Source organism: Plectropomus leopardus, chromosome 3 (genome assembly GCF_026936395.1).
Source record: "Plectropomus leopardus strain MGB_pleo_1.0 chromosome 3, ASM2693639v1, whole genome shotgun sequence".
Lineage (NCBI taxonomy): Eukaryota > Metazoa > Chordata > Actinopteri > Perciformes > Serranidae > Plectropomus > Plectropomus leopardus.
Genome location: NC_142178.1, coordinates 22,798,816 through 22,811,480, shown reverse-complemented (window position 1 = coordinate 22,811,480; position 12,665 = coordinate 22,798,816). Strand labels below are relative to the sequence as shown.

Below are 12,665 nucleotides of genomic sequence, written 5' to 3'. Positions count from 1 at the left end.
CTTCAGAAATTGCTCTCAAATTTAATTTTAATAAAAATACAGAACACTGTAAATGAGTAATATAAGCACAATTCCACTTCAAAGTAGTGTTGCTGAATTTTAATATTTGAAGTCACAACAAATAAAAATCAGTCAAAATTCCACTTATTACAGCATTATAGTAAAACTAGTTCACTAAAAGCATTACAGTAAAACCTGAATATCTGACGCAAATCGTGCTCTCCGTTTATGACATCTGTGTGACAGCTAATGTAAAACAAAAGGATCAGGCGGGGCGCATGCACAAAATAACCAGTCTCGATTAATTAAAAAATGTGTTGATCTGTCCCAATACTAATCCTTCGGTTCCGATTGGTAGTATTTAGAAAACTGTTTCCTTCAAACTCAGACTATTTTTGTGGGATATGTTTATCTTCAATACCAACAAGTCCTCTTACAATGGTTTGTAAAGTTACTCAGGTCAAGTTCTGGTTAGGTGTCGTCAGATTACATACTTAATTTAAAGTTATGTACTTAACATAAGGTAACGACATGATGACGTACCTTAAAATAACTCAAAATTCACGTAGTTTCAAACAGGACACAAAACACTGGACTCCTGGAGAAAGTTGTGTGTTTGTTTGACCTTTCCACCACTCCAAGCTGCCTCTATATGCAGACTTAAGTCTTTATAATACCACCTTCTTCACTCCTGCCAGCACATGCCTCACTTGATTACAGCCTTCACAATTACATGGGTTAAAGACAAGTTCTGGTGCATTACTTTTATTGGGTATACATTTGAACAGTGCATGAGAACAGCCTGTCAATACAAAGATTCCTTTTGTTACTTTCAAATGCACACACACTTAAAGCCCTCAGCCTGTATTTCCTCTGTTGCCAAGCTGAGCAGGACAGAAAATACAGCAGGCGAGACTGAGGACACTCACTGATGGTGAGAGTAAGACAGGGTCAGACATATGAGAAGAGGGGGGTTGTCGCATCTTGGAGGGCAAACTTCAGTTTACCCTCAAGACACGACGCCCAGCCAATACAGAACCCTGCAAACAGTTCATTTCACTGATTGGCCGAGACAGGCCCTAGCAGGACAGCGCTGGAGATGGAGTGCCGTTAGCTGTTTATCCTGACAGTGGCTGACAAGAGCAAAGACAAACATAGACAATGCAGTCTGACATTCATACACTCCTTTACTTCTTTGCTCCAAAGAATCTGCTGCAGAGGTTTTGCTGAGTCTAAGGAAACCTTTATGCTTTGACTTTATAAAAGATAATCCAGTGTACACATTTCAGTAAGGTGCAGACTACACAGTTGTAAAAGACAAGCAATGCTCGCAACTACATGCCCAGATAGACCCCAGGTGAGGCTTAAGCACCTCCATTTTTGGTCTTTGACTAGATAAGTGCTCTTTTGCAAGAATTTTTGTTTTTTTGGATTGCATTTTGTTTTTTGTTTTATTTTTTATTTATTTATTTGGCTGTTAATGCTGTTGCACCTATAACCACACCCACACAGTATTGACATGCTGCACTGACACCTCACTGCAACAAGTTAAGAAGGTAAACCTCTTGAGGTCAGCAAAAGCAAGATTAGCAGCAGCCTTTGGGTTATGCTTAAAGCAAGGTTTGGTTTTTTCTTATGTTTTATAGGTGTATAGTCGATTCCTTAACACCTTTTAATCATGTTAAATAAGTGTACCATATTATGTTTAAAGTGTTACATTAATATGATATATTCTTCAAAAGACATCTCTTACCCTGCATACTTCATCTGTATTCTAAGATCAAATATAAATAACACATTTGTTCAATGAATGTATTCTTTACTCAGATATATGCATTCATTTGAACCATTTTTAAAAGTCTGAGTAAAAGCATCATAATTTAAGACTTTAAGAGACCAACCTTTTGACCTCCTTTAATTCTTGCCTTTTTAAACCCGTGTCTATGCATGCACCATTTGTCTCCATTTCCCTGCATTCCCTTGAGCATCACAGGCCAGCCGAAAAGTACTTTATCACAGGCCGCAGCAGTGCGAGCATTGCAGAGAAAGAGGTGTGCGTAGAGGTGAAAGTAAATGAGAGTACAGCCAGGGGCCTTCACGACAAAGATAGATAATATTCCAGCCCTGAGTTCCTTTTCTTTACAGTGAGCCTGCTGCCTCAGGTGGTGCTGGGACAAGCCTGTCCTGGGGCAACAGCAAGATAACTTGGCCTTGTAAAAGGCCGTGGACTCAAATTGGACTCTGAATGGATGTGAGGTTATTTAGTCCGTGTTTGGCTGTGTGTGCATTGGGTGCAGAAGTGAAAATGCAGTGCTAGGATTGTAGTCTGAACAGTTACACGTCTTGAAAAAAAAAATTTAAGATTTGAGGGAATATGCTTAATTTCTTGATGATAGAGAGTTATAAGAGAAGATTAATACCATTTTCAAATGAGTCCCATAAATTTCAAGCTGCAGCCAGAAGATGGTTAGTTTAGCTTAGCAGGCAGACTGGAAACAGGAGGGGGAAACAGCTGCTCCGCCTTTGTCAGTAGCAAAATTAGCCTTTTAGGACAATGTAACATGTTGTATCTTGTTTGTTAAAAGGATCAGTGTGAATGATTTACTGGCATCTAGCGGTAAAGATTGCATATTGCAACCAGCTGAAACTTCAGAGTGCCAAGCCTCCCAGTTAGAATTCCTTCAGAGTTCCTTATTCAGGAGGTTTTTACTGGGATACGAATAATCCCCAGAGGTCTCCTCCTCTCCAAGACAAACTGAACTGGTGATTGAAACTCGTAAAAAATGTGAAATGAAGCATTTTGAATATACAAGTCAGTGGCCAATGCAAAAACTTGACTGGTCCTGTCTAGAATTCATTTTTGGTTTGTCTGTTCTTGGCTACTGTAGAAACATGGCAGTGCAACATGGTGGACTTTGGATGAGAACCTGCTTCCTATGTAGATATAAACAGCTTATTTTATGGGAAAAACACAACGATTCTTATTTTTTAGCTAATTATACACTAAAGAAAACATACTTATTATATATTCAATTTCTACAAATATATCCCCCCAAATCTTACACACTGGACCTTTAATTCATAAAAAAGTAAGCCTAAAAATGACAGTTCAACATGTTAAGGTGGGTTATTTGCCGGATTATTTTTTTGGTGCTGAGCAGTTCCTGGGCAATTGCTGTGCTTGGCCAAGAAAAAGCCTGGCACATCACTACCTTTACAGTGAACTTCACTTATTTTTTACGAATTAAGCAAATAAAACACCACATGTTAATTAGTGAGCTTCAGAGGTACAGATGGACAGAGCCAGGCTATCTGTTTCCCCTTATTTCCAGTCCTGGCTGTTGCTGTTGGCTATAGCCTTACACTTAACAGACAAGTGTGACAATGGTATCAATCTCTACATCTTAATATCTGCCATGAAGCAATTTCTCAAAATGTCAAACTATTCCTTTGCCACCACTGTCCTCTCACTGCAGATGTCACCACGGTCAGTGGTTTCCCTGCCAGGGGGACACTGCTCACTTCAGCAGTCCTCTGTGCTGTCCCACATTGTCCTCAAACAAATGACAAACACAGTCCGCTGAGTGGATGGAAAAACTCAGGACAGTCTTATCATTATAATGTCTGCACACCAGAGAAAGCAGTGTGTGGAATAAGGTCAGAGGTCAGGGAGAAATATCTAATATCTGCATGTTATAGTGTCTCACTCTCATAGCTTACACTACACTAGAGTCCATTTTTGACACATACATCGGACTATCCCCGTGGGCAGTTGCTATGGTGATTCTAACACCTGTGCTCTGACAGTATGGTGTGGCAATCAGCTGCCAAGTTCCAGAGTGAGACCACATTTAAAGAATGGCATTCGCTGCAGCTATGTCAAACCTTTGTAATATGTGTTCATGCTGAGGTGTGGCAGATTATCACACACTTCTCTTCTACTTTCACTGACTTGTCATGTAAAGAGGCCGTCGGTGCCTCAAAGACTAGACGAAAGGTGCATATAAAGGCCATCCATTACTGCTTTTTAATATTTATAAGTGTGTTATGGATACTGTTTCATATCTAATTGATGCTGTCTGAATGTGGGACATGCAGAAGTGTCATGTGTCTTATTTATTTTTAATGAATGTGTAACTACTGTAATGATATTTATTTGAGGTTTTAAATACTATTTTTGCAGTCAGATGTCTCACTCCTACTCCATATCTGTCTCCTTTCCTCTTAGCCTCCAACTCTTCTTTTTACTGTGGACATAGTTTGTGCTCTTAAGTAGTCATTTAGCTTTTTCGGACCACCAGTTTTTCTGATACGCATCTAACACACACACATATACACACTTTCCCCTACTGTGTCAGCCCCCAATCTCCCCCAGAGGATCCATCTGCCCACTATCTTATGCCATCCCTTACTCCTCCTCCTTACTCTTGTTTCAAGTGTGTGTGTGTGTGTGTGTGTGTGTGTGTGCGTGCGTGTGTGTGTCTGGGTGCATGGACAGTATATGGTACATACTGTATGTCTGGCAGTGTGTGGGTGCACTTGTGTGGAAGGGGGTGGGATAATGAACGGATCTTTTCCTCCTTTGTCTTCCTACTTGTCCACCTACAGTAACAGAGGGATAATCTGTGTGTGTGTGTGTGTGTGTGTGTGTGTGTGTGTGTGTGTGTGTGTGTTTGTGTGTCTGTAGGTTTGTGTGTGTGTGTGGGCACAACTCACTATAGCTTAAAAAGTAACTCCTGTTTCTGTCTCTAGGGGTGGGTGGTGGGTGTAAAAGGAAAAGTGCTCTGAGCTGCAGAGAAAATGACGATCACAGTGTGAGACAGAAGAGAAAAAGCAAGACAAATTACTCTGCGGCACAAACGCTACCAGTACTGTGCCGCTTTCCTGTGACTCTGCATTGACTCTGCAGTATTCTGGATGTCAGGGTGTCTTGACCTCGTCCTGTTGCTTTGCTATCACAGTTATTTGATTTAAATTGGCCTATTTCATTGAGCACAAAGTGAGGCACTTATTTCACATCCAAAAATACTATGGTCACAAGTGTACAGCTAAATGCACAGTAGAATGACGGAAAGCCATTAGATTTATGTAAACTAACGCAGAATCACATGAAACCCCTGGAACTGGTAGGAACACTGGCGTACCAAACTCAATCATTCATGCCCCACGAAAAGAAACTGGTAACTGTTGCTGTGTGTTCACAAATAAATTATTATTAAGAAGGATGTAGATACGATTTTTTGATTAATTTATGAGGTAAATGATTATTGCACAATGTAATGGCTTTAGAATCATGACACTGTCTGCTCATAGATTTGTTCCCCATAAGCCTCTCTTTGATGATGCAACTCTGTCTGCCACCTGGTGAGTCTCCCAAGAAAATAAAAGCTCATTTTACAACACAAAGGATCAATGATTGCACAACCAAAACAGGAAGAGGATACCTCTAATATTCACAATAACCGAATGCATCCTTGAGTATTGGTAGAAAGTTGCTCATTTATGCAAGTACTATTACTAAGTACAGTTTTGAGGTACTTGTACTGTAGTTGAACATGTTGGCAAAATACATATGTTTCTGCAATCTATTAACACAAAACTGTTTCATCGGTATACTATTAATGTTTCTAAAGTGACATAGTATATGAGCCGACTTTGTCATGCAGAGGTGGAGGGGATGGTGGATGGGGTGACAGCAAGGCGAGACGCCTGCCAAGCTGCAGAGCACTGTTCGTAAGCGACAAACATCAAAACTTGTTGTTGTAGTTAGTCATTGCTAAAACATAATCTTTTCCCAAGCACAACCAAGTGGCTTTTGTACCCAAAACTAACCACTTGTTAACCAAAGTGTTGTTGAAATGTTAAGTTTCAACATGTCTGCTACATAATAAGGTACAAGTGTAACGTATCCATGGTTACTGCCACCGATTGCCAATCAGCAGAGTGATTCAAAACCTTTGGCATGAATGCATATTGCCTTGCAGTGTTTGTGCACATGCATGTTGCATGTATCTTTAAGGCCACTGTGTAGAATCTAAAATCTTTTGTTACTACTTTTTACGAAAAGGATCCAATTATTTCACTCCTTGCTACTTCTGAATATTGTAACAAGTAAATGTCTTTCTCTTTACCCTTCCTCCTCCAGATTATCTGCCTGCAGGACTTCTTTGGGGATGATGACGTCTTCATAGCGTGCGGCCCGGAGAAGTACCGCTATGCCCAGGACGACTTTGTGTTGGATCACAGTGGTAAGGCTTCCACAGCCTTTATGACTGGTAGGCCTGACTAAGACTAACTAAGCGTCCATCTCTGTGTGTGTGATCATGTGTGTGTGTTCGTGTGTGTGTTTCTGCCTCACTGTCCTTCCTCAGCCTTCTTGCCTTAGTAGTGCTTGCAAAGCTTTTTTCCTTTAGGAAGTTTACACCAGGATATGAGATCGGACTGTATTTGTGTCTGAAACACTCTTTTTATATGATTTTCTTACCCACACGCTCTCTCACACACACATTCTTGACCTCTTTAAACCAGCGGATCCATTTGGTGTCCAAGCTATATAGAACTTCAGCCAACACTGGACAACCTCTCGGGGGAAGGAAAAAGTAGTTTAATATAGTAACAGTCCAAAGTATTGACATCCTGTTTAATTTTGTTTTGTTTTGTCAGGTTAGCTAACTACAGGGAGGTACATCCTAACACCTACTGTGTTAACTGTTACAGAGCATGAGTGATGGTGCATGCAAGATAGTTTGGAGCTTTCGTCCCACTTACACTCCTGTGCTCCACTTTTAAGAATTAGGTCTTTGAAAGAACAAAAAAAGGCACACTGTACTCTCTGAAGAAGGTACAGAAGCTGCTCTTCCTTTTGCAAAATGGGTCCAGTATACACTCTACTGTTGAAATATGGAAATAATAAAGATGTAGAAAACTGGCCTTTGCAACAGATGAGGCTAAAAATTGTTTGTAATAACGCTTTAAACGGAAGAGCTAGATAGAGAAACAGCTCATTGTCTCCTGGATCCTCAGGGATATGTTAACGTTATGAGGTTTTATATCACAGGTTATGATTCTTTTGCACTTGAAATATACCTTAAGTTTGTCAAATCTCTCGTTAGTGACGGAGTACCCAGCTGTGCGTCACTGCAGTAATTACTAGTAAAAAAGAATATTCCAATTGTTTGGCTAAAGTAACAAAGCAAACAAATAAACAAAATAAATGGTTTTTGGAGATAGATATCCTCATTCTAGGGGTTGTCCTAGAAAAGGATTTGGTTCCTTATGTACATCATGCAAGGAAGTGTACTACATTGAAGGCCCCTTTTTAATCAGTCAGTGAAATATGAATCATTTGATAAATAGCATGGTGAAGACATTAGAAATGCTGTGGATGTGCTTCTGTGGGTGTTTTTTTTTTTTTGCATTTGTGCGTGTCATTACATTACACCTCTTACCGCCCCCACCCTCATTAAAACAACCCTGACAAGTTTACCACAAGCTCCTTTACAACATCTGCTCTCACTGTACACAGCTTCACAGCAGCGCCACAAAATCAGCTGTGGCATGCAGCAAACGCCATACAAACCAAACGTGTTCATGGTGTGCTGTGATTGTTATATTCCCGCATAAAAACACAAGCGTTGTAATTGCTTTGCTCTGGATGGAAAAAGACATCACCAGTATGTACCAAATCTTGATCTGAGAGTCTTTTTTCTATTTTGAACAAATCAATAGTGACCGCTGTTAATTATTTCTAGCTCCTCTACATAATGTAGGTGTTGTTTGGACTCTTTGTCAGACAGGATATTCTATCCTCAGATCAATTACACTTCAGCTGAAATTCAGCATTATTCCTAGGATACCAAAAATCAACAAATGTATGTAATTTAGAGCTGTAATTACACAAAATGCTATGTAAAAGTCATTCTCAGAGTTAACTGATATTTTATGGTCAGCATATTATTGCTTTAGTCAGTTCTTGGGAGGATGCTACATTACAGCATTTTAATGCTAGCTCAAAATTAGGGCTTTGTATTAAACTTCTGTCCTTGGCCTTGACCAAAATTTGTCTGTCAAGACAATTATTAAATTGTCAATTTTTGAAAGTTCCTTGGTCAGATTTATAGACTTGATTACTAATTTCATGAAACTGATTTTAGTTCAAATAATTTCTTGTATGAAGGCCTGTCACGATAATTACGTTGTCCTCCACTCCATAAATCCACCGACAAACAGCTCAGTTGTCTGTCTATTATATGCAATAGGCACTTTGTTTTGTTTATGTTAGCCATTTTGTTGTTGTTGCTGCTGCTTTATATTTTTAAAAGTAAAGGTTATAGAAGGCCATTGGATTTAAAAAGTTTTTCTATCAGCAGGACATAGAATCAAAAAATGTTGTTTTATTTTGGTATTGGTACTACAACTTAAAAAGCAATAACGATACACAGCCCTAATCACAACCACAATGTAAAATGTTGGCTCAACTGAAATCCAGTATCAGATAATTAATTAGTTCCTTTTTGTTTTTTAATCTGTCTTGACTCAGCCGTAGTTGCAACTATTTTCTTTGCTGCCTCTTTGTCCCCATTCTCATATGTAACCATCATTCATGAAATCATGTGACATATTTAACATTTCCAGGGTCATTTCTCTGCTGCAGCAGCTTGTTGGGCATAAATGTGCCACATAAAGTCTGACTGAGAAGAAAGAGCAGGTTTGTTTTTTTGGGAAAGGTTAATATATACGAAAGTGACCCTGAACATATTGTCCCCCCAGAATGCAGAGTGCTAAAGACGTCACACAGCCGCTCTGCTACACCGAACCGTACAGCTAAGAGCCCTGGACCTTCGCGACGCAGCAAGTCCCCTGGTGCAGGTAAAAAAACATGACTGTGCACACAGGCAAACTGTATATATTGACACTTAAGTAGACATTGTGAAAGGTCAAGTATGGCAAATGATTACAAAATGTTACACAAATCTAAAAAAACAATTCCATTAATATGATGCCCCAAGTGACACCGCAAGGTCACTTCTGGTTGACAGGCTGAGTAATAGCCTTTTCATGCAGCAACCTCATCCTGAACCTTCCACAGCTGTGACGAGTGACTAAGCGATTTGTGTGGTGCATTGAGAGATGGTGACGTTATGCTGAGTAATTAGTGTTCTACAAGCCGTTATGTCAGTTTAAAGGAGAAGCATTTGACAGGTTGCCAGTTTTGAGTGCCTGCAGTCTTAGTTTAGCCTTGGAATGTCAAACACATTTAATGTGTGTTGATTATATCTAATCATATCTGCCTGACTACTCTTTTTTCCCCCCGACACTGCAGCAAGACAACCTGTCCACTACTCCACCAGTCAGTCTCCAATCAAATCCCCAGGTGAGGCTCCTGATGGTGTCACACAGTTTGCCTTATCAAACACCTGCCATATCAGTAGGCTCTGGTAGTGATTTTGTGCTTAACAAAACAAACTTCTCACAGCTTTAGGGTTCTTCTTCTTTTCCTGTCTCGGTTGGTTTGGGAGTTCCCACTAAAACACTGTCAGTCAGTGGGTTGGTTGGTCTTTCAGTCCAACATCATCCAAAATGAAATACTTTGAAAACTGGATTTAAAATTTTGTGCTGAGATACATGGCACCCAGATTATGAAATGAAGGTGGTTAACCAGAATTTTATGTATTTGTTTTACTGACTGACATGAAACACATTACAGTGAAGCGTTATTCAAGAGTAATTTTAACATTGGCCGCTAATACTGAACGTCATACTTGCATGCTAGATGTTAGCATATTACCTCCATCCCCTTCCACAAGCTATCTTAGTTTTTTTTAGTTGGATAAACAAAATATTCTCTAATGACTATAAACTTATCTTTAAACTTGATTTTAAATCATTTCTAATTTCTGTGCTGTTGGGTTATCTGTTTGAAGGAGTCTGTCGCTGATTAGTCATGCATTGCTAGACCTACTGTATCTCCATGCCTTGTTTCAGACAACAGCAAACTATTAAATTTGCATTAAATAAAATGACAAAAATGGCCCAAATAATGCCCAAAAATAAACAACTAGTATTCAGCCAATTGCTCAGCTCTAATATAAAATTGTTCAGACTGCAAATATAAGCACCTGCGTGGAAAAAACGTCTCTCTCTGGCCTTCTAGTTGTCAGTTCAAGTCAGAGATATCAGGAGTTTCTGACAGCTGCAACATCTGAACTGTAAAGTAGTACAGAGTTTTCAGCAAAGACTCCATTGCTGACAGTTACATAAAAAACTCTATATTAACACTGATACAGTTGATGTCTGTAATTTAAAAGAGTCAGCAGTATACCCCACTTTAGAACTGCTTTAAACCAGAAACACATAAACAGTATCTTAGAAAGTCTTTTTAAATGTTGGAAGTAAAAGGTTAGTGAAGAAAAATGCAGCATTAGCTGATAAAATGTCCTCAAGGCTTTTGAGTGAACAACATGGCCTTTTCTTCGGGTACTAAACTTGGGCTAGACTCAACATTTTTACCTTAACAGTGGAAAGGATCTTTGAATCACAAAATGCATCCATTGATTATATTTTCTGTTATTAGTACCAGTTTTATTGTCTTGCCTTTCCTTCTGGTTGGAGGTGAAATTCCTTTAGTGTCATATGAACCCCACAAATTTATAAAAAATCCTAATTCTCCATTATATAATGTTTCATCTTTTCTTTTGGCTTTATTTCATTCAATCTTTCTCTCCCCATATTGGACTTCTTAATGCCATGCATTATACATGTCTATCTATCTAATTTGTAATCCAGCTGCTGCAGAATCCACTCATTTAAAACCATGAACTGATTAGACTTCCTCCTCAGCAGTGTTAATGAAATCCTGCTCTCACTGAACAGTTAAATCGCCTGCCTTTTCATCTGTAGCTGCTGAGGTGCTCCAAAGTTAAACTGTACTTTTGAAACATTAAAAGCTAATACCATGTTTGAGATTCCCTCACATAGTGCTTCAGAGGCTCCTTTACAAACGCAAGATAAATACCCAGAGGAGAGTTACGTGGGAAAACAAAACCTCTAAGTGATTGTACAATGAAACAAAAACTGTGAAATAGTAGTGCAAAGACACAGCCTGTAGGCAGTGTGAAATGATTTTCCTCAGCTCAGCTGGGTTTATGCAGATGAAGACTTTGAGTTAAAGTTTGACGCATTATGTCTGTATTTGTGCCAAAAAAACAGGAGAGAGGGAGGCAGAAATAGTCTCTTCTTAAGAGAATGAATCACTTGAACAATAAAAGCTCTCATCCCTGCTGTGTTCCTCTGCTCCTTGTGTTACACACTTTAAGTATATTGTGGATATAGTAGTTTGGAGGAAGTCCTTTAATATTGTCATATTTTATACCAAACTGAACCAAATAATTTGAGGTAAACATGCTATTACCCATTGTATTTTAGAATCATATTTATTCATTTCGACAATTAACAGAGGAAAAGTAACAGCAGATTAGAGCTGTGGCCTGCTGATGTGTGCCATCTATAGACAGTAAAAGAAACAGATTTTGCAGTTTTGACACTGTGAGTAATGAGTGCTAGAACTGTGGGTTTTACTTGTTTGTAGCTACTGTTTGTTTGCTTGTGAAATAAAGTGTTTGTTGAGGTGGATTTTGTTGCACTTTAACATATGGCAGAAATGTTAAATGTGTAAATTTAAGAATGCACGAAGGAAACCAACAGCTTGAAAAAAAAAGAAAAAACACTGCTGTAACACTAGTTGCCTGCAGGTGGCACAAGCAGCCCCTTCTACCCATTTGAGAACATGTGCAACTCATTGGCCTCTGCGCAAGTGTCATTGGTAGAACGCAGTGGTCATTTTCATGCCCGGTGCCCACGTCCTTTAAATAACAACCCGTGCCCATCTGTGCACCACTGAGTGTGTCAGTCTTAAAGAGAGGTGTGTTCAGGGGAACTGTTGGCAGATTGCTATTTTGAGGCAACAGAAAGCAAATGCACCATTGACCAATAAAAGCTTGTCTGAAGGCAAAGGCGCAGTCTGTTTCCTGCTGTTTAATGGGTGGATTTTTCAGATAGCAAGATGCGCCTGCATACGGTTCAGATGTTTGGATAAGTCAGGTGGAACATCACAATACAGCTCTCAAAGAAGAGAATTCTTTGTGGCATGTTGTTTGTTGATATGCGTCATAGATGTCTCTTGGACATACATGGACATGGATGTCTCTTGGACATACATGGAAATAGGTGTCTCTTGGACATACATGAGGGCACATTACAGGTCACAGGAAGGCGTGAGGCTGAACTGTGCGTGCCGATGCCAGTTAACCCAAATATGCCAGCAGCAGCACGAGCATCGATAGATCAGCTGGCTCCTCCCGTTTCTGCTTGATTTTTACGCTGAGCGTCGAGCTTTGTTTACCCTCCGCCTCATGTCACTGTACACTTTTCTGCTTTGTAAGGCCGTTCTAGAGGTTACAAAAATGATGGGACCTGCACCACCACGGCCTCCATGCCTGCTTTACCTCTGCAGCTTTTGGTGGATATCTGCTGCTTCCACAAATTATCTGCTTGCGCACCTTCACCTCGAGCACTGTTGAAGATTACATGGAGATACCTAGCTGTCTGGTTACAGAAAGAAAAACAAACTTTCAAACAAGCCAAGCCACTGACAAGTAGTTGTATAC

General features: G+C 39.6%; 1 protein-coding gene across 4 annotated transcripts in view; it reads left to right on the top strand.

The window, feature by feature from the left end:
- dclk2a (doublecortin-like kinase 2a) overlaps positions 1–12,665 on the top strand; it is a 77,931-nt gene that overhangs the window by 24,403 nt on the left and 40,863 nt on the right. For 2 of the 4 annotated variants that reach the window (XM_088075894.1, XM_042485211.2), the window contains exons 3-5: positions 6,146–6,248; positions 8,770–8,868; positions 9,323–9,373. In XM_088075894.1, the coding sequence (XP_087932020.1) occupies positions 6,146–6,248; positions 8,770–8,868; positions 9,323–9,373 (253 nt within the window). Of the gene's footprint in view, positions 1–6,145; positions 6,276–8,769; positions 8,869–9,322; positions 9,374–12,665 lie in introns of all 4 variants that reach the window. The other 2 variants (XM_088075893.1, XM_042485210.2) reach the window with 1 other exon arrangement.